At 43.9% G+C, this 22,017-nt stretch overlaps 1 protein-coding gene and 1 long non-coding RNA gene across 5 annotated transcripts in view; one reads left to right on the forward strand and one right to left on the reverse strand.

Annotated features, from left to right (window-relative positions):
• Positions 1–11,619, reverse strand: part of SPMIP2 (sperm microtubule inner protein 2) — a 104,013-nt gene extending 92,394 nt beyond the window's left edge. For 2 of the 4 annotated variants that reach the window (XM_075930141.1, XM_075930142.1), the window contains exon 1: positions 11,412–11,619. In XM_075930141.1, the coding sequence (XP_075786256.1) occupies positions 11,412–11,478 (67 nt within the window). In that variant the 5' untranslated portion in view covers positions 11,479–11,619. The remainder of the gene's footprint in view (positions 1–11,411) is intronic. The other 2 variants (XR_012904194.1, XM_075930139.1) reach the window with 2 other exon arrangements.
• Positions 6,459–21,715, forward strand: LOC112545581 (uncharacterized). Its single transcript, XR_012904195.1, has 3 exons — positions 6,459–6,593; positions 19,251–19,398; positions 21,583–21,715. It is a non-coding gene; the product is annotated as an uncharacterized LOC112545581 (long non-coding RNA).
• Positions 21,716–22,017: the final 302 nt, after the last annotated feature.

Here is a 22,017-nt window from a genome sequence, read left to right on the forward strand (position 1 = left end):
AAATATTGCTTGAAATCGTACTGTAATTGGGTATGTTTCCAAAATGTGAATGTGTAGATGTGTAGTTTGGTAAGCACATTTTATCTCTGCAGTGCTTTAGCAAAAGCTAAAAGCAAACAAATCACAAACTTATACATTAGGGGTGGGCAAGATCCGGCCTGGGGGTCAGATCCAACCTGCCAAGCCTTTCAATCCAGCCCGCAGCCCACCTTACTGGATCCACAGGCAGATAGCAGCTCCAGAGATCAGAGCAGCTGGCTGCTCCATATGACTCTCTGCGACTGTTGGGTGAGGGGGAAGCTTTGTGTGCCGTAAACCCCCTCCTTCTTTCCCCCCAACTCCCTTTCAGACCCCACACCCTTTCCTGCACCCCAATCTCGTAATCAAAAGCTCCTTTCTTCACCCAACTTCCATCCAAGACTCTGCACCCCCTCTATAGATTAGTCCAGCTCATGCTCGTTACCAAAATTTTGGAGTGGCGCCCCCATCAAAAATTATTGCCCACCCCTATTATACATACATTTGTCCACTTAAAAACTCTCCTTCTGAAAGGAGCCAGACTGACAGTTATGTAAACACAACTCCTCTAGTTCGGGGTGGGCAAAAGGGCCTCCTAAGGCTGGATCCAGGCCTCCAAGTGGGTTGATCCGACCCATGGAGGCCCTGCTGCTCCCCCGCCCCCAGGCCAATTACGGCCTGGGGGTGGGGAAGCACACACAGTTTCCTCCGCCCTGCCAGGAGCATGTAGCACTTGGAAGTACCACGTGCTCCTGGCAGGGCAGGAGGAGGAGACTTCACGCACTCCCCTGCCCCCAAGCCCTGATTGGCCTGGTGACAGGAGGAGTGCACAAAGTTTCCTCTGTCCTACACCCACCCTGCAAGGAGCACGCTGCACTCACAGCGGGAGGGAGGCTTTGCATGCTCCCCAGCGCCAGGCCAATCAGAGCTTGGGGGCCGGAGAGTGCACAAAGCTTCTTCCGCCCTGCCCCCACCCTGGGAGGAGTGTACGGCACTCCTAGCAGGGCGGAGGAAACTTTGTGCGCTCCCCGCCCCCAAGCTCTGATTGGCCAGGAGGTGGGGGAGCATGCAAAGCCTCTTCCCGCCCTGCCAGGGGCATCAGTGCTTAGTGGGAAGGAGGGGCAAAGGGGCTCCCCCACCCTCAGACCAATCATTGTCTGGGGGTGGGGAAGCCTGGAAGCAGCCTGGCCCCTCCCCTTCCATTTTAGGCCCGACCCTTCTGGGGTAGCCCAGGGCCACTTGAAGTGGCCCTTGGCCAAAAATTATTGCCCACCCCTGCTCTAGATACAACACAGGCATTAGCTATGTCAACCAACCCACACTGGATTCAAACCTATGATTCACAGATTTTCAGTCCCCCATAATGAATATGGGGCGATCTAAATTTCTTGACACTAAATTTCAGTCCATAGTGTCCAACATGCTAGCCACTAGCTTTTTGGCTGCTTCAGAACTGGTTGGACACCACGGCACTAAGTATTATCATTTAACTTCCTAATCTAATCTTTGCAAGAATTCTGGGATGTTCTCTCTACCGTGTGCCTGAAGCTGCACTATGATGGCATTTAACTGTTTTTATTTGCCTGAGCTTTTTTTAAAAAAAAATCTAAGCCTGATTCTCAGAGAACAATCTGAGTCTCAGACTGGAACAAAGCAAGAGAAGTGGAGAAACAAAAGCAAACTTTATTTTTAATCCACCTGCCAACAGTCAGTCAGCGTTGTGCTGATGTTAGAGGCTGAAGCCATATAGCTCAGGAGCAAAGGAGTCATATTAGGGCAGCTTTATCATACAGTTGTTCTGGTTTATCTTCTTTATCTTCCTGACAAGACAGGTTTTGAGACCATATGATGTCTGCCTTTGACCTTAGGATCGTCAATCAAATCAGAAGACCTAACACTTGAACATTAAAATTCTCACCACATATCTTTGGAGGTATGTGAGTATGCCAATATAGTGGCAGGAGACTTTGTTTATTAAAAAAATGGTAGGAGCAAATGTACAGGCTGTATTGAAAAAATAAATTCATTTCTTACTATTTTAAGGTGAATTATTTTTAAGGATAATCATATATTCTTTAAACCATTGGAAACTGACTAGCAATCAAAAATTGAGCTAGAACATTAGTGATGGAATTAACAAGGGAGATTTAGGAACCGAGGTGCCATTTTAGGCACCTAAGTTCCAACACTTAGGCTATGTTTGTACTTAAAATGCTTCAGTAGCACAGCTACAGCTCTGCACCTGTGTTGCTGTACTGCTTCAGTGTAGAAACTCACTAAAGTGATTGCATGGGTTTTCTTGTTGCTGTAGTTAATCTACCTCCCTGGGGGAATTGTTTGCTAGGTCAATGGAAGAACATTTTTCATCAACTTAGTTCTGTCTACACTGGGGATTAGGTCAACGTAGCTATGCTGATGTTAGTGTAGACCAGCCCTTACGTACCACTAACTTCCACAAAGTTGCCACAAAGCTGTCATCTAACTCTATGGGCACCTAAATTCCCTAGGCAACAGAGTTTACAACAGTTAAAGTACTCTCCTAAATGTCACAAAAAACAGGACTATGTAGCACTTTAAAGACTAACAAGACAGTTTAATAGGTGATGAGCTTTCGTGGGCCAGACCCACTTCCTCAGATCAAGTAGTGGAAGAAAATTGTCACAACCATATACAGGCAGTCCCCGGGTTACATGGATCCGACTTACATCAGATCCCTACTTACAAATGGGGTGAGGCAACCCCGCACTAGCTGCTTCCCCCCAGCAGACCAGGGAGACGCGAAGCTAGCGCCTCCCCCAACAGACCAGGGAGATGCGGAATGGCTTTCCTCAGCAGACACCTCAGCTTGAGAATAAAGGACTGAGGGAAGTGAGGTGTGGGAGAATAAAACTGAGCTCTGGAGAAATGTTTGGCTGGAGTTTCCCCTACAATATGTACCAGTTCCGACTTACATACAAATTCAACTTAAGAACAAACCTACAGTCCCTATCTTGTACGTAACCCGGGGACTGCCTGTATACCAAAGGATACAATTAAAAAACATGAACAATTGAAATAAAATTGTTTTATAAAATGAAAAAATGAAAAATTTTAATTGTATCCTTTGGTATATATGGTTGTGACAATTTTCTTCCACTATTTGATCTGAGGAAGTGGGTCTGGCCCACGAAAGCTCATCACCAATTAAACCGTCTTGTTAGTCTTTAAAGTGCTACATAGTCCTGTTTTTTGTTTCAGCTGCACCAGACTAACATGGCTACATTTCTACTCTTAAATGTCAGTGGTTGGGCACATGAACATAAAAACTGGGCATACTGGGTTAGAGAAACAAAGCCCAGGATCCTGTCTTCCATCAGTGCTTCAATGGGAAGCACTTCAATGGGAATGAACAGAACAGGGCAATTACCAAGTCATCCATCTCCTGTCATCTAGTCCCAGTTTCTAGCAGTTAGAGGCTGATTCCTGTAAACTGTGTGGCAATCCAGTTGCCTACTTAGTGCCATGCAGGTGTTCAAGGACCCCAACTAAGGTGGGGACCTGCCACAGCCTGGCCCCTGCCGCAGCCTGGCCCCACCCTAGCCCGGCTTCCAATCTGACATAGCTGGGGAAGTATGACTTAGGGTATGTCTAGACAACATAGTTCCATTGACGGAGCCATGTAGATGAGTATACTAGACATAGGAAAATGAAGCGGCGATTTAAATAATCGCCGCTTCATTTACATATAAATGGCCGCCGCGCTGTGCCGATCAGCTGTTTGGTGGCACAGCGGGGCAGTCTGGACGTGCCGCAGTCGACAAGGGAAGCCTTTGTCAACCGCTCTGGTAAACCTCATTTCACGAGGCATACTGGAGCGGTCGACAAAGGCTTCCCTTGTTAACCACGGCACGTCCAGACTGCCCCACTGTGCCGCCAAACAGCTGATCAGCACAGCGTGGCGGTCATTTTGATGTAAATGAAGTGGCGATTATTTAAATTGTTGCTTCATTTTCCTATGTCTAGTAAACTCATCTACATGGCTCTGTCGACGGAGCCATGTAGTCTAGACATACCCTTAAAGTCATCCACAGAATCTGCCATGGCTGGGGTGCCTCCCTCCTGGCCCAAATCTATCTGTGGCCAGGGAAGCCTGGCCCTGTTCCTACCACAGCAGCCTACCCCATATCTGTCACAGCCAGGGCAGCCCAGCCCAGCCCAGCCCAGCCCAGCCCTTACATGCTGGGGTGACCCAGAGGCAAACCATGGCCCTGTAAGAACCAGGGCAGCCTTTCCCGGCTCCAACCCAGACCTGGCTTAAACCTTCAGTCTTTTCAAATCTCTCCTTGAATGGAAGTTGTTTTCTACCCCTAATCATTTTCCTTGCCCATCTGTGTACCTTTTCCAATTGTAGTGTAACATTTTGAGATGGCATGAATAGAATTGCATGAAGTAATCAAGGTATCGGTATACAATGAATTTATCTAGAGGCATTATGTTATTCCCTTTTTTATTTTCCTTTCTTAATGCCTCCTAACATCCTATCAGCTTTTTTTACTGCCACTGCACATTGGCCTTCTCACCATCGCCCCACCCACTCCCTGCGGACGCAGCTTTGGGGATTACCGGGGGGCCTGGCATGATGTGGCAGAAGTGATTGGATCTCCCTGCACTTCTGTTGATGAGACAGACGAGCTTTCAAGCTTACAAAGAGTTCTTCTTTGGGTCCAGGGAACTAACTCAGAGTGTCACAGCTAAATACATGATGGAACAGCTTCAATGGCCCCTTGAAATATATATCAACTACTTATGCTAAACGATCTGTTCCACTTTGTACTGTGATACTATGACTTTGGTTTCCTAGAAAGACATTACCTGAGGGTTGATGTCTTCAAATGTGCACTATTTTGAATTTAACAACACTGAATGTCATCTGCTGTTTTGTTGCCCTGTCATCCAGTTTTGTGAGATCCTTTTGTTCTCTTCTTGATCATCTTTGGATTTAACTGTCCTCTGCAAACTTTTCCTCCTCACTATTCACCCTCTTTTCCAGATAATTTAGAAATACATTGACCAACACTGGTCCCTACTATTTACAACTTTCTGTTGTGAAAAGTGACCATGTATTACTTACTCTTCATTTTCTATTTTTTAACCCAGTTACTGATCCGTGAAAGGATCTTCTGTGGTTTTTTTGACACCTCAAAGAATTCTAACAGCTACTTAAATTCTGACACTGATCAACAGCTCAGCTCCCAACTCACATGTAAGAATCAGCTAAATTAGTTCTCCTTTCTACATTTCGTATGGGGTCCAATCAGTAGATGTGCTTGGAGTATGTTGAAACCCGCACAAAACAACCAGAGAAGAGGATTGTACATTTCTTTCTCTTTCAGCCTTTATTCTAGTAATTAAAGCACATGGGAGACCCAAGTTTCATTCCCTCCTCTGTATGATGTAGAACAGATATTTTAATTGAAATCTCCCACTTCCCAGAGGTGGGTCCTAACCCACTGGACTATAAGGTATTATGGGACAGGTTTCCCTTAAGCTCTCCTCGTGAAGCTGTTCCACTTAGTATAAATAATTAAATAGTAATTGAGCCAGAGACAACATTAGAATGACTCTATACTCCAGTGGTTAGAACACTCAGCTGAGACATGACAGCCAGGTTTTGTCCCTCAGCTTCCATGAATATTTAATTATTTACACACAAGAGAGAGTTCATGGCTATGAATCACAAGTGAAGATAGGTGCACCACTTAACTCAGGGCTGTGAATTCCACTAAGTAGCAGGGTACCTAACAGTTGGGTACATAGGCTACCCCAATGTTGCAGAGCCTAAGTCCTCCTTCTAAAACCATATTAGAAAACAAAAATATTGAAGTTAATTCTTTTTATACAAAGAGTTACAGAAATGCATATGAAAATTATGCTAACCTTGAACTAATACAGTAGGCTGTAAACCTGCATAATATAGTTACTAGCCCTGACAGCCAACAAGTTATGATGTGAAATGTATTGCTTGCTTTACTGGCACTTCATTGTTCTGTGTCACTAAAAGCAAACACTGCATTTTAGTTGAACTAAGGCTGTGATTAAGTTCCCTTTGACTCTTTAAAAAATAACCTTGACTATTACTCTTATGTTGAAATTGCCTGTCAGTGATCAAACATTTACAATAGTATGGTGATCCTGCCTTCATCAAATAAAGATGTTGCAACTTTATTGAATTAAATGTGGCCAGGACAAAGAGTGATGATCACTTTCCAACATTACACTCTTAACAAGTGTGCTTTCCACAGAAAAATATTTACTCATAGGAGAGTGTGTGTCAGCCAGATGACTGGCCAGTGGGAATCTTTCTACAGATTTCAGTAGCAAAGGATCAAGCATTACAAACCCAATACAATCTGTATAGCCCGGGGCTAGACTTGGCCAGTTAGATTTTATCTACATTGGCACTTTTCTAAACATCTCCAACTGTTGTACTTCAGCTTCAACAGTAACAATAATAGGAGTCAGTCAAGGCCTGCTCTAGGCACCAGCAAATCAAGCATGTGCTTGGGGTGGCACATTTCCATGGGCGGCATTTCCAGGTAAGCAGCCGCCCCTGGCAATGCCCGGCCCCACCCTGCCCCACCAATTTTAAAGGGCTGCAGGAGCTCGACTCTGGCTGCGTGCCTCTGGGAGCTGGCTGCGGAGCGCCGTGTGGCCAGACTCTGCCCCGCCCCGCCGTCTCCAGTCCTGCCATGGCCCCAGCCCCTTTCGCTGGCAAGAGACCGCTCCCTGCCAGCCACCCGGCACATTGCGCCCACCCCGCTCATTCTCCATGTCCCGCACCCTGCTCCCCCTGCTCTCCCTCTTCCCTGCGACTCTCTGGCTCTGTGTTGCTCTTACACCCCACACCCTGCTCCCCTCGATCCCTGCACCCCTCTGGCTCTGCGCTGCCCATTCCCTGCGCCACTCCTGCACTCCGGCCCACGCCCCTCTGGCTCTGCGCCCCCTCTGCATCCCACAGCCACTTTTCCCTGTGCCCCTCTGGGTCTGTGCCCCCCATTCTCCACACTGCCACTGGACCCCGATCTCTCTGCCTCTCCTGTTCCCCGCATCGCATTCCCCGTGCCTCCCCTGCACCCTGCTCCCCCCAATCCCTGCGTCCCTCTGCCTCTGCGCCTCCCGTTCCCCGCACCACCCCTGTACCCCCCACCCTGTTCCCCGCACCTCTCTGGCTCTGCGCAACCCAGTCCCCCTGCTTCCCCCGGTCCCCACGCCCCTCTGGCTCTGTGCCTCCCATTCCCCACAGTGAACCCTGCTCCCCCTGTTCCCCATGCCCCTCTGGCTCTTCGCTGTCCCTGCACCCTGTTCCCCATGTGGGTCGGGAGTGAGGGGTGCTTGTCCATAGGGAAGGGCTGGACAAAGCAGGGAAAAGGCTGTTGTGACTCAGCAGCGAGTGAAAGGGGAGGAGGAGTTTACCTGAAGCGCCTTTGCCTTTATGGAAAAAAAAATAATTAAAATTATATTTGTTATTTATAGGGCTAAAATGCTGGGACAAAAACGAGAACAAAAACAAAAACCATTGAAAAGTGAAACGTGTAAAAGCCAACAAAAAAGGGGGGGAGGGGACGGCCAAAATTTTTTTTGCTTGGGGCAGCAAAAAACCTAGAGCCAGCCCTGGAGTCAGTAATACAGACAGATTAAATACTAATGGTCAGTTTATCAGTGGTGTTATGCTAATAGCCCCAATATTGCTACTACTGGTATAATATCACATTGGGAGATTTTTAGGAAAACGCCAGTGTAGATAAGGCCTCCCCACGGCATGTTAGATGAGCATTCTCTAGTGGCCCCCCTCAATTTCAGAAGAATAGATGTTACTTTTTTCAAAAATTGTGTCAAGTTTTAGGAAAAACTATTTCACTAGGAGGGTGGTGAAGCACTGGAATGGGTTACCTAGGGAGGTGATGGAATCTCCATCCCTAGAGGTTTTTAAGTCTCAACTTGACAAAGCCCTGGCTAGGTTGATTAAATTGGGATTGGTCCTGCCTTCGGTAGGGAGCTGGACTTGATGACCTCCTGAGGTCTCTTCCAGCTCTATGATTCTATGATTCAATGCAAGCCCATGCAGTGCTGAGTTTGCAGACAGCATCTCTAAGGCTAAACCCTGCTTCATGTGTATTCTACAGCCACAAGAGACTCTAAATACAGCCTAAAATTGTGGGCTTGTTGGATAAAGGGGCAGATCAAACAGGGGAAAAATATATGGAGGAGGATTTCAGTGGCATGGTGAGGCAAGTGAACAGGAATGGCTAGTAGATGTGCCTCTATGCAGATTCAAAGGCCTAAAAACCTTCCACAGAGGGGATAATGAGAGGAAAAGTGTGAATGAAAATGTGTAATGTTGGTGAAAATACTGAGTTTGACTCTATATATGTAGAATGTAAAGTTCATTTGTTGTTTCTACAATATGCATTTTGCAGTTACAGCTTCTTTGAGAGAGGCATGGTCTATTAATATGAGCACTAGATTTGGGAGCAGGGAACTCAACGCTAATCTCAACTCTGCTATTGATTTGGCTTATGGAAAGCTCCTGAATGGATAGTTTGGCATTTCAGCCTGCATGGATGGTCAATACATTCTAGTTCTGTTCTAGTGTACGTGATAGAGGCATTTCCAGGTAAAAGGTCCATCTGACTGAGAATATCTGACCCCAAGAGAAATATAGGGATTGTCAGTTTGCATTCTTGCCCACACAATGCACTTGCACCTGTTAAATCAATATGAAAACTGATTTTAGCTTAACTAAATTGGCGTAAGCCCCAGGAAAGTCTTTCCATGTGTACACCATGGTGTTTGAACTCCAGGAATTGGGGATCAAGGATGGCTGTTCCTATGTGTATTACTGTAGCACCTTAGCCCTGGTCTACACTAGGGATTTATTTCAAAATAATTCCCCTCATTTTGAAATAACAGGTGGAGCATCCACACTACTAAGTGCATTATTTCGAAATAACAGGCTGGTTATTTAAAAAATAATAACTCCTGCTTGTCATGAGGAATCATGTTTATTTTGAATAGTTATAGAACTGGAGCATCCACACTGGCACTATTTTTAAATAGTTATTTCGAAATAGAATTTGTGTGGATGTGGCAATGCTGCTATTTTGAAATAACTATTCCTCAGAGTCATTCCAAATAATTACTCCCCAGTGTTTCCTGGGACTCTAAGGACTAATAATAACTAGTGTTATTTTGAAATAATTTAGTCCGTGTCTACTCAGCAGGCAGTAATGTCAAAATACTGTCAAGCTGGAGGACTTCTTACTCCAACTTCTGTAACCCTCATTGTACGAGGAGTAAGGGAAGTCAGAGTGCTCTATTTTGAAATAAGTGCTGTGTAGACACTCCCAGTTTCAAAATAAGCTATGTAATTGACGTAGCTCAATTTCCGTAGCTTATTTTGAGTTAAGCCCTGCTGTGTAGATGTACCCTAAGTTTAGGTAGTGCATCCACATTAAGGGGGCCTGTCTCAGACTAATTTTGAGCCTTGCTTGTAGTGTGGACACGCTATTTCAAAATAGTTATTCAGGAGTTATTTCAAAATAAGTTATTTTGAAAAAAATTCATAGTATAGACATTATGTTAGGATACGACTACACAGCAATATTATTTTGAAATAACTAGCATTATTTCAAAATAACGTCGAAAAACTGTCAAGATGGAGGACTTCTTACTTTAACTCCTGTAACCCTCATTATACAAGGAGTAAGGGAAATTGGAGGAAGAGCGCTCTATTTTGAAATATTTGCTGTGTAGATACTCCCAATTTTGGCAACCTCTTAATACATTTAAAAATCAGAAGCTCAGCATGGAGGACCCAGCAAGAGCCAGCAATCATCTGCCCTGGCTCGCAATGAGTCCCCCTGCTGTGCTTCAGCCCTTTAAATGTATTAAGAGCCTGCTGGTTCTTAATACATTTAAAAGGTAGAGCTGCAGTGGGATTAGCTGCCATGACAGGGAGCTACTCCCGCTGCAGCTCCCCTGCTTATTGACATCCATCGATTAGTTTATTAGTTGATTAAACTATATTTAACATCCCTAATCTACATTAAAGAAATTAAACATTTAACCAGTAACCATGAGGCAGCCCTGGTCACGGAGGGGCCAGTGGGCCAGTTGCGGTGGGACCCCACAGCCACAACCATCGTGGGGCTAGGCAGTGGGCCAGGCATCAGGCCCTGAGTTAAAACAGTTAACCAGTTAATCATTTTAACATCCCTAATCTACACTGGCACAAACACAAATATATTTTACTAATACTTTCTTATTGGGATCATACCCCACTGGCAGAACTATACTTCTGTATATAATATACAGAGTACAGCCTAAGGTATTGGATACATGACTCTCAATTATATGGACCATGTCTGAAATACTTTCTACAATTCATATTTTGTTTCCAGTTCTTTGCATTTCAAGTATGAAAGGGAAAGCTTAAGTGATTTTACAATCACTTATGTGATAGGATAGCTCAATTTCAATATGCTCCTCTCAAATGAATGTGTATAATTCAATTGTCAAGCTATGTATTCTTTATAAAGTTAGAGACTCAGGATGGACTTTTAAGAGGCACTTTTCAAAGCTAAATACACTGAAGTTTGTTCTCAGTCCTTCAGTGTAGCTGCAGGGCCTTTTCCCTGTCGCCTGTTTTCCAGACATTTCAAATGCAAATGGGTTTCTAGTAAACATCCAGCTTGGGCACTGCTATTAAACTGCAGTGCTTAGAAATCTCTTTCGCTACCAGCAGCTTCTCCTACAGCCACTCAGACATGGCGCTCTTCTGAGATGCTGAGCTGGCCTCTTTGTTCAATGCCTAGGCCGAGGGCGCGCTTTTTCAATACAGAACGCGCACGGCTGAGCAGCACACAAGCGCTTCCAGCTCGGGGAAGTGTCGATTTCACGTTCGTGCTCCGGGTGCGTTTCCCTCACACGCACCCATTAACCAAGCCCGGAGGGTTGAACCATGGAGACACTGACTTGACGGGGACAGCCGGGATAATAATAAAAAAGAGCAAGAAAAAGAAGGGTTTCAATCGAGCTACGAGGACTCCCCTCCAATCAAAGAAAGCCGCAGCACCAGCGCACAGCCTATTGCACAGAGCACTGCTACTGCTGCTCTGTGCATGCGCTGCGCCCCTGTTGCTCCTGCTGGGAACCAGTAATGTAGAAAATGCTCGTTTATAGTGTGATGATAATGTGGCAATGCTGGCAGCGCTGTCGTGTTGGGTAGGATGCAGCTAGTTATCTACCGCTGCGCCTTCAGCCGCCTCTGTCGGCTACAGGGGCTCGGCCCTCAGGAGCAGCTACCTCGCGGCAATCCGGTTGTGCCGGTGCAGGGGCAGAGACGCACTAATTACCTGTAAATATCATCCGCTTCCCAGTGGCGGCTGCTCCTAGGCCGGGCCTAGGGGCGCTGGTGGGCATGACGCAGCCCCTTGCCCCTCCCTCCCTGCCTGGCTGCGGTTACTGCTCGGCGGAGTCAGCTCAGCACCGGGCGCCGCGGCAGCTGCGGGCTCTCTGCAGGCAGCAACCGGCGCGGGCCAGTTGCTGGGCTCGGCGGCAGCTGCATTGTGACACGCTGTCCCTGTGCAAGCAGCCGCGCATTCCAGAGGCGCATTCTCCAGGCGCGCAGCCCGACAGTCTGGAATGAGGATTCGGGGGGGGGGGAGGGGAAGGGCGAGAGGATGTTAAATGGCTTGGTAACACCTCAAGGGAAACTTCTGCAAGAGGCAAGGTCTGGGTTGGCGCCAGATCTTACTTAATGCAGGCTTGCCCCAGGGGGTGGTTGGTCCTACAGTCCTGGGGTGGTGGTATAGGTCATATGTAAAGGCCCCAGATACCACTAGACTGCCCAGTTCTGCAGGGTATAGTCACAGGGCTAAGCTTGTTGCATGCTGCAGAACTGAAATCACTGGCCTGCAGTCTAGGAACCAGTGGGATAGGGACATGCAGGTCTCTCTTTTGCTCTGCCTTTGTTAAACTTTTTTGATTTGGGATTGAATTTCGTGCTCATGAAAGACACTAGCTGCAAAGCCTCCCTTGGAATTCCTGTCACAAGTGGCCTGTGATGACTTGTTCCACATCCCACCCACCACTCAGCTGCAGAGACTTTAAACTACCCACCAACACCAGGCTAACATGTTCTGTTGGGTGCTGGCTCTTACATGGAGGCATCACTTTTCATTAATGTAGTGTAAGCAGGATTTATGGTATTTTACTTTTTGCCAGTTGATGTCATATTTTGATATATTCATAGACATTGCATTTTGTTCTCCTACCCGTTACACAGAGTCAGCAGACTCAGTAGTCCCCTGTTCTATCATCAGTACTTATTGCATTTTATTGTAATTCTAAGGGTACGTTTTCAGTAAACAGTCGACACAGGATCTTACTCAGATGTTGTCCCTAACCCAGCAACACACAACCTCCTTTAACTCAAGTTTGTTGGTGCCTTAAATATAGGCTGTGTGGAGACAGCCCAGCAGCATAAACAAACAGACTAGAACCTGGATACCATTTACACTTGATACAGCGCTGATGTAGATTAACTAACTTGAGTGTTGATAGTTCTCCTGAACCGTCTTAGAATTCCCCCAGGCAGCCCGTCAGAGCTACAAGTCACACAGGCAGGAATTCCCCCAGAAAGAGAACAACTCTCACTTCAACAGAGGCCAGGTCTACACTAGACTTGAAAGGTTGGGTTAAGGTACGTACGTACGTATGTAAAATACATAGCTGGAGTTGGTTTACCTTAAGCTGAACTTGGTGCTATTTTCACGGAGGGAGGCCAATGAAAGCAAATGCTCTTGCTGGCTTCCTTTACTCTTCACAACTGCGAGGAGTACCGGCGCCGACTGGAGCCAACCTCAGTGTTTAATTTAAAGGGTCCATATGGGTGCAGATGCCACTGAGCATAGGGAGAACCCATAGATATTAAAACCTAATTTAATTTTCTCCATTCTTTTAAGTCTGCCTCTAATTAGTGTGATCTGCCTCGCAAAGCATGGTGTTTCCTTCTCAGTGTGACAAGCCTCTGCTGGAATGTCCTGTCTTGTGTCTTGCCCTAAATTTGCCTCCTGATTTTGAAATCAGAATTGTTTTAATGCCAACAGCTGTAACCGATCATCTTTCCTGACTGGATCCATATTTTGCCATTCAATGGAATTGAGGCCATGGACAGAAATCTAGAGCATGACAAGCTACAAGTTGTTTAATGTAGTGAGTTCACACGCTAAGAATGCTTCCACCCAGGTGCCCAGGAAGGACAGACTAGTTCTCCCACAATATATTATGAAATAAGTCTTAGAGCAGCACAGCTTACTGCAACACTAAGATCCCTGGGCTATGCCTAGTGCTTCACACCAGTGAAGGATGTTGAAACTCTGGTATGGCTTAATTGTGGCTTTGTGGAATAGACACTCACATGGAATAGGCTAACTGAGGTTCCCAGACCAGGTTAACTTTACAGTGAAGACAAAGGCCTATAAACTTTAAGATCAGAAGGAACCATCATGATCATCTAGGGTAGTGTTTCTCAACGTGTTGGGTTTTTTTAAGTATCTTATAAAAATTATAAGTACCCCCAGTACCTATAGTTTTCAGACACACAATTTTTTTTTCTACCATTGAAACACATTTGTTTAAAAAACTTAATTGTAGCCAGTTGGGCAATGACATTTTTGGAAGTAAAAAGTACGCAAATAATAATAAAACTTAAAACAAAAATTCAGTTTTCTTCAAATTTCAGTTGTGTTGACATACCCCCCAGACTTCTCTCACGTACCCCTAAAGGTACTTGTATCACTTGTTGAGAAACACTGATCTAGGCTATTTCTAGTCTACGAAGGTTTTCTCTGCTGCATCCAGGGAATGCGTCTGCGCTTCTGCTTTTTTTTGCGGATGAGCAGACACTCTCGGAAGTCTTGTCTTCCTCCTCCCATAAGGAAGAGGGGCTGTTCCGAAATAGGTGTTTTTTCCGAAATTTGGCCCAGTGTAGACAGGCCAAATTGCAGAAAAGCCTCTTCCAAAAAAATGATCAGGAAAAGTTACGCAAATTGTGGAGTGCAATTTGTGTACCTTTTTCCAATAAAGCCCCATAGTGTAGACATAGCCTTACTCTGATCTCCTGCACACTGCAAGCCACAGAACCTCACCCATTCCTGTAATAGATCTCTTAACCTCTAGCTGTATTACTGAAGTCCTCAAATCATGGTTTAAAGATTTCAAGTTATGGAGAATTCATCATTTACACTAGTTTAAACCTGTATGTGACCTATGTGACCCATGCTGCAGAGAAAGGTCAATAACCCCTCAGGTCTTTGCCAATCTAATTAGGAGAAAAATTTTTCCTGACCCCAAATATGACGATCAGTTAGACCCTGAGCACATAAGCAAAACCCACCAGGCAGGAACCTGGGGGTACATCTACACAGCAGTTATTCCAAAATAACATAGTCCACGTCTACACTACAAGCAGTTATTTCAACATAAGGTTGAAATAATGGCGAGCTGGAAGACTTCTTACTCTGACTCCTAAAACTCGCATTTTACGAGGAGTAAAGGAAGTCAGAGGAAGTGTTCTCTTTCTCAGATTTCCTGCTGTGTAGACAGCACCAAAAGCTGAAATAAGCTATTTCAACTTAGGCTATGCAATTGACATAGCTCAAGTTGCATAGTTTATTTTGGTGTTAGCCCTGCTGTGTAGAAATATCGTGGGAAAAAATTCTCTGTAAAAATTCGGAGTCCTCTCCATCTAGGGCTCTGTCTCCAAGCCAGTTAGGGTTTTTTTTGCTCCCACTGCTCCTCTCAGAAGGCTATTCCAGAACTTCACTCCTCACATGGTTAGAAAACTTCACCTAATTTCAAGCCTAAACTTGTTGATGGCCAGTTAATAGCCATTTGTGTCCACATTGGCACTATATTAAATTATTCTCTCCATCCCTGTTATTTATCCCTCTGATGTATTTATAGAGAGCAATCATATCTTCCCTCATTCTTCTTTTGGTTAGGCTAAACAAGCCAAGCTGTTTAAGTCTCCTCTCATAAAATAGGTTTTCAATTTCTTGGATTATCTACCGATTAATTAAATACCTTTGCTATTGGCAGGGGTGTCCAAACTTTTTTCAAAGAGGGCCAGATTTGATGACGTGAACACGCGTGAGGGCCGACCATTTTGCCTGACATTCTTTGAACCATTAAAATTAAATGCAAATTAACTATTTTATGCAAAGTTTATTGCAAACGGCATACTTTTCATTTCGTCACATGGATGACAAATCTAAACAGGTGTTAAATCACTCTGCTTTTCATATCTGAAGGCCAGATGAAAAAAAAATCCAGGAAGCTGAAATATATGTCAGGAACATTGTAAAGTACATTACATATTATTGGTAATAAAGGTTGTCTGTCAACTTTTAAGTTCAAAAAATATGAACAGGAACATAACACCAAGTATCCATGTTGTGTCCAAATATATTTATAACTGATTTAGACCAACTGACATTAACTGAGATTTTACAATGTATTCATCTCAATACATATGGATTTGTTGGGGGCCATAAAAGATAGATATTGCCAAATTACCTGTGGGGCCGTATTAAACCGGAACACGGGCCGCAATTGGCCCGCGGGCCGGACTTTGGACATGCCTGGCTATTGGACTTGCAATTTCATGTGCTAGTTCCTCTAATATTCTTGTATGGAGATTACTTGGACCCCTTAATTTAGTCCCGTTAAATTGTTTGAGTTTGACGTCCACTTCAGATGTGGAAATTCCTGCCTCCATTATCCTTGTTACCATTATCCTCCCTGCCACTACTCCTAAACTCTTCATTAGCCCCATTAAAAACTGAGGCAGAGTATTTATCTAAGAGTTGGGACATGCCTAAGTAATCTTTAATCTCAATCCCTTCTGAGTGCTTCGTGGCTACTTCTTCTTTCCTTGTTTTCTTCTTGTGGCTATAGAACCTTTTACCATTGGTTTTAATTCCCTTTGCAAGATCCAATTTTGCTTGGCTTTGGGTAGTTCTCACTTTATCCCTCCACTTTCTGACCTCCAAGTGGTAGCTTTCTTTGCCAATCCCTCTCATCTTTCATTCCTTTTAGGCTTTCTGATTTCTCTTACTCACCTCTTTGAAATGTTTGCTCATCCATCTTGGCCTGTAATCCTTCCTTATAAATTCCCCCCCTTTGCTTGTGATGCAGACTCTCAGGCTACGTCTATATTGCATCCCTCTTGTGCAAAAGCCTATGCAAATGAAGCGCAGATTAGCATATTCCCATGCTTCATTTGCATAATTAATTAGGAGGCATTTTTGCGCAAGAGGCTTTGCACAAAAAGGAGCCATCTACACAGCTCCTCTTTGCGCAAAACCCCCCTATTGTGCAAGAGCCGTTCTTCCTGAAAAAATGAGGAAGAACGGCTCTTGCACAAGTGGGGGGTTTTGCTCAAAGAGGAGCTGTGTAGATGGCTCTTTTTTGCGCAAAAGCCTCTTGCACAAAACGCCCTTTAATTAATTATGCAAATGAAGCATATCAATATGCTAATCCACACTTCATTTGCATATGCTTTTGCTCACGAGGGATGCAATGTAGATGTAGCCTCAGTTAGCTGAGTCCTAAGACCTGCTGGTAAAGCTAGAGTAAAAAATGAGAATCTTTTATGAGCAGAAGGGCTATTTTTTAACTTTAGCCACGGGCCAACCCAACTTAAGGGTACTTGGTAGCATTTCATAGCACAGATAGGGAACACTTGTCTGTACATGGCTGCTGGATAGTTTTGATAATCCGAGTGAGAAACAGGAAAGGGAACATTGAGGATTTTCTGTTCAATTCACAACTCCACTCCCTTCTTTGACCACTTTAACTTTCCAGTCTCCTCTTCCCAGTCTATTCCTCAGCCTCTGGACTTGGCTATTTTCCCTCTCACCACATCTTCTGGGCTACATCCCGATACCTTTTCGTTGAATTGTTTTGTTCTCTGGCATTCAGTGTTGGGAGATGCACCAAATCCTAGAATTGCATGGTCAGAGATTTTGTGCACCATGATTCTATTGCGTTCAACCATTTAACTGGGAGGCAGCACTCTCCTGGAAGGCAAGCACATTCCTGAGGTCTTGTTTACGTAGAAAATATGTGTTGCTTTGAGTATACTGGCATAGTTAAGGTGGTGTAACCTTTCTATGTGGACATGGTAATACCAATAGAAACCAGCTTATACTGGTAGAACTTTGTACCACACAAGAAGGGACCTTTACACTAGCATAACAATGTCCATCATTACCTGTATAACTTTGTCAGGAAAACATCATTCTCTTAACTCACATAGTTATACAAATACAAAAATTGTGTGTGGACTATTCCTAATAAATCAGGGAACATATCACAGCAGGCACAGTCTGACTGCTGCAGAGACAGTAAAAACAAAAAACAGCCAGCAGAAAACAGGGACACGTTTTTGCTAAAATTTTAATAAAAAATGAATTCAGTGTTTTAGCTAGGTCTGATACAAATTCCAGAACTTCTGTAGGTTAGTCACAGGGGCTGTCTACACAGCAGCATTATTTCAAAATAACTAGCATTATTTCGAAATAACTTAGTCCACATCTACACAGAAAGCAGTTATTTCAAGTTATTTTGAGTTAAGCCTGGCTGTGTAGCTGCACCCAAGGTGACTAACCCTTATATGGGAACAGGCCTCAGTGCATCTGTGAAAGATTATTTACTGCCCAGTTGGACTTAAGGATACCAAGCCCTATAAAAGAGGAAACGGCATCAGAGGAAAGTGGCTATCTGCTGACCTCTCTCAGGCTATGTCTACACTATATAGTTTTTTCAGAAAGACAGCCATTTTTCTGAAAAAACTCATGGAGCGTCCACATCTCAGGCACATTTTTGCACAAAAAAAATCGAAAGAACAGAGGGTTTTTTCCAGCAGGTATTTTCCAATAGGTATTCCTCATTCTACCGGAATGCTTTTCGCAAAAAGGTAATGTGGACGGGAAAGAGGGTTTTTTTGCGCAAAAAGAGGAAAGAAGAAAAAGCACAGGTGCCCTGCTGACTGTTCTATGCATAGCAATCAGAGCTTACTTTTGCGAGAGCATCTATGCAGTCTGGACACTCTCTTACACAAAAGCACATCACTTTTTCGATGCGCTTTTGCAGTGTGGACGTGCTCTTGTGCAAGAAGTTTTTGCAGAAGAGCTCTTTCAATAAAAGCTTCTTGCACAAGAAGTCTGCAGTCTAGATGTAGCAGCCTCAGACTGAAATCTTGTAGAAAATGAAGGAGGACACATTGGCTGCAACTTTATATATTTGTTACAGCACTGCAGCAATGTAAAGCTGCAACACATTTTGAATGAAATGAATCTATAGATGACTAGTGGGAGGAAGCTTCAGGGGGTAGGCGAGTTAGTCTGTACAGAAAAAAACAACAAATGGTCCGCTAGCACTTTATAGACTAAGTAAGGAGACTAGTTCTGACATCAGATATGTAGGCAACAGAAGCTTCAGATGATTCTGCACTGTATCCTGTAATTTCTTAGGAAGACTTGGGAGTTAGCTCCCAGTAGATCACCAACAAAGCACAGAGCGCCTCTGATAGTGAGATGAGTCCAGTTGAATCAAAAGATCATTATCCAGCTAGTAGAAAAGCCGATTGCGTGGGTGCCTTCTCAATGTGACCTGGCTTCTGGCCTGACCTCACAGACCCTCAAACTTTTGGCATCATTGTTATAATGGTGAAAGTTTGGTCACATTCTGGATTGCTTTAAGTAGCTCCAAACTAATCCCTCCCATATTTTTCCACAGAGAAGCAACCTTAATGTAAAGCAGACCTGGTCCTGAGGTAGAAGAATTCTTTATTGCAGCCTGCAGTGCACGTGGACTGATATATATATTTTTAGTGGGGGATACGAAGAGGAAGGTATCAGGGACCTATTACAACTTTTTTCCTCCCCTTTGTCTTGCTTCATTCTTGAGCACACCAGTGAGTACATTGGCAGTTGGTGATATTTGTCTTATTTTTCTCACCCTTTGCAAAAGCCGCCTTCTGCTTAACATGCACATTCTTTCCTTCAGAGCTGTTTCCCTCCTCAATAGGCTATTGCAGTTGGCTAAATGCCAAACAGTAGGGTGAGCTGCATGAAAAAGCCTTGATCATAGACAGGCAGTCTTACAGTTTCTTTCTTGTATTCAAGATGCAGATGGATGCCATTAGAATGATGTTAACCTAGAATATGCACAGCTTGCCTGCAAGACTGGGACTAATACTAACTATTTATATTGTGCTTTTCATCTTCAAAATGATCTACAAATATGAATTCTCTCAACATCTCTCTGAAATAGGTATGAAATATATTTTATTATACTCTTTTTAAAGACAAGGAAACTGAGGAATACATTAAATTAGTTGTCCAAGGACACATCAGACAATAAGTTGTTACCAGAGTCAGGATTATAACTCAGGAGTTCTTGAGCTAATCTTCTACACATACTTTTCAGTCTAAAAATGATCATGTGGGAGATGGGTTGACACATGGCTCCTCTAGCAGGAGAGGGGGCACTTGGGGCTTCTCCAGAACAGTGGGAGCTTGTGGCCCCATCTAAGAGAGGGGGACAGGGGCCCATTGATGTCTGTCTTAAGGCCTAGAATTGCTGTTGGTGGGCTTGCTCTGTGCTCATCTCTTGCCAAGCTCTGGTTCTGCTTTGTTCCTCCGTAACCACAGTCCAGATCCTGCCCTTCATCCCTTCTTGTTTTCATCCTCTTTGTGATATGATAGAGGTCCATAAAATCATGACTGGTGTGGACAAAGTAAATAAAGAAAAATTATTTACTTATTCCCACAATATAAGAACTAGGGGTCACCAAATGAAATTAATAGGCAGCAGATTTAAAACAAACAAAAGGAAGTTTTTCTTCACTCAGCACACAGTCAACCTGTGGAACTCCTTGCCAGAGGATGTTGTGAAGACTAGCACTTTAAAAAAGGAGCTAGATAGATTCATGGTGGTTGGGTCCATCAATGGCTATAGCCAGGATGTGTAGGAATGGTGTTCCTAGCCTCTGTTTGTCACATGATGAGTACCTGTTGTATTCCTTCCCTCTGGGGCATCTGGTATTGGCCACTGTCAGCAGACAGGTTACTGGACTAGATAGACCTTTGGTCTGACCCAATATGACCGTTCTTACATTCTTAACCTGTCCCAGCCCTGCTCTTGCCTCAGAACCAGCCCTGTTCCTGTATTCTCTGACTCCCAATAACCTAGTTCTGACTCTCTGCTCTGATTCATGACTTCACCATTTGACCCTTGGCACTGACTGCAATTCTATCAGGCCTGACTCAACCTATCTCTAGGCCTGACTACCTATTACCTGCTCCTTTGATACTATGTTGGTCAGGGATCACACCATTGACAGACAAAGCTGTGACAGAATGAGTCTGTCATGTAGACCTAGCTGTATTCTGGTTAGGAAACTGAAATAAGATATACTGGAGTAACAGTCTAAACTAGGACATTTACTAGTATAACTAATCAGCAAAAATCTAACCTTAATTGACATAGTTATACCAATAAAAGCTCAAAAGGCTTAAATGCTTACACTTAAAATGCAGCAGCAGCACCATTGTGACACTTCAGTGAAATGTTACCTATACCAATAAGAAGGCTTTCCCTATCCGTGTAGGTATACCACCTCCCCAAGAGATGGTCGCTAGGTAAAGATAATTCTCCCAGTGACTTAGTGCTGTCTGCACTGGGGAGTTAGGTTGATTTAACTGCATTGCTTAGAGATTAGCTATTCCAGACCCCTGGGTAATGTAGATATACCAACTTTTTTTCCTGTCAACCCATCTGCTGTACACCAAGCCTAAGCACAGACCAGCCTACAGAATCTGACTAGGGAAGAGACTGTTCTGAGAGATACAGTTTCTAAGCTATATTAAAGCTTTGTATCCACTATTCCCACCACAATGACCCAGCTACAAGGCTGCAGCTGTGCCATTGAAGCGCTATAGGATCTGCTACATTGATAGAAGTGGTTTTTCCATCAATATAATTAATCTGCCCATCTCTGTTAGAAATAGTAGGTAGGTTCACAGAATTTTTCAATTGACTTAGCCATGTCTACAAATGGGGTTAGGTAGACTTACCTTTGGTCATCAGGGTATGAAATTTTTCACAATCCTGAGTGAAGTAGGCACATTGATCTAATTTTTAAGTGACTACTGAGGATGTAAAGACCATTAATGATGTTAGATGCCATTTGATAGGCTTATCATCATGTAAGATCTTTGCATCCTCAATGGGCCATCTCTAAAGCCTGGTCTATACTAAAAACTTACATTACTAGGTGTACCTCTGAGACTTGTAGATACACTGACCTAATCACTGGTGTAGATAGCACCAAGTCAACCAGAGAATTCTTCCGTCATCCGAGGCACTGCTTCTTGGGGTGGTGGATTATCTATCCTGGCATGAGAACCTTTCTCATCAGCATTTTGTTTTGCTTTTGTTTTTTTTTCTTTTCAGCATAGGTGGAGTTTACACTGAAGGGCTGCAGCAGTGCAGTTGTTCCATTGTAGTGTTTTCAGCATGGACATACCCTTTAGAGAAAATAGGAAATCAAAACCTTATTGTGTGCTTAAGTAACTGGAAAAACCTGTTTTGGAAAGAAGATCTGCAACACTTAATAAGATGGTTGAGTGAGAGAAGAAGTAACTCATCTTTCTCTGGACCAGCAGCAGGAGGAGATTCTCTAACAAAACAATATCAGAACAAGAGCATGTTTTTTAGACATGAAGTTCACGCTTTACTCTGTAATGAAGATGAAAATATCTTATGTACTTTATTTTATGGGAGATGTTAAGCAAAACATTTCTCCTTGCCTTTATTCAATCTTGTTTTTGTTAGGATTACTGTTGTATAGATAAATTGGGTATAGATATCCCCAAATACAAGCGAACT

Source organism: Pelodiscus sinensis, chromosome 5, assembly GCF_049634645.1.
Source record: "Pelodiscus sinensis isolate JC-2024 chromosome 5, ASM4963464v1, whole genome shotgun sequence".
Taxonomy (NCBI): Eukaryota; Metazoa; Chordata; order Testudines; family Trionychidae; genus Pelodiscus; species Pelodiscus sinensis.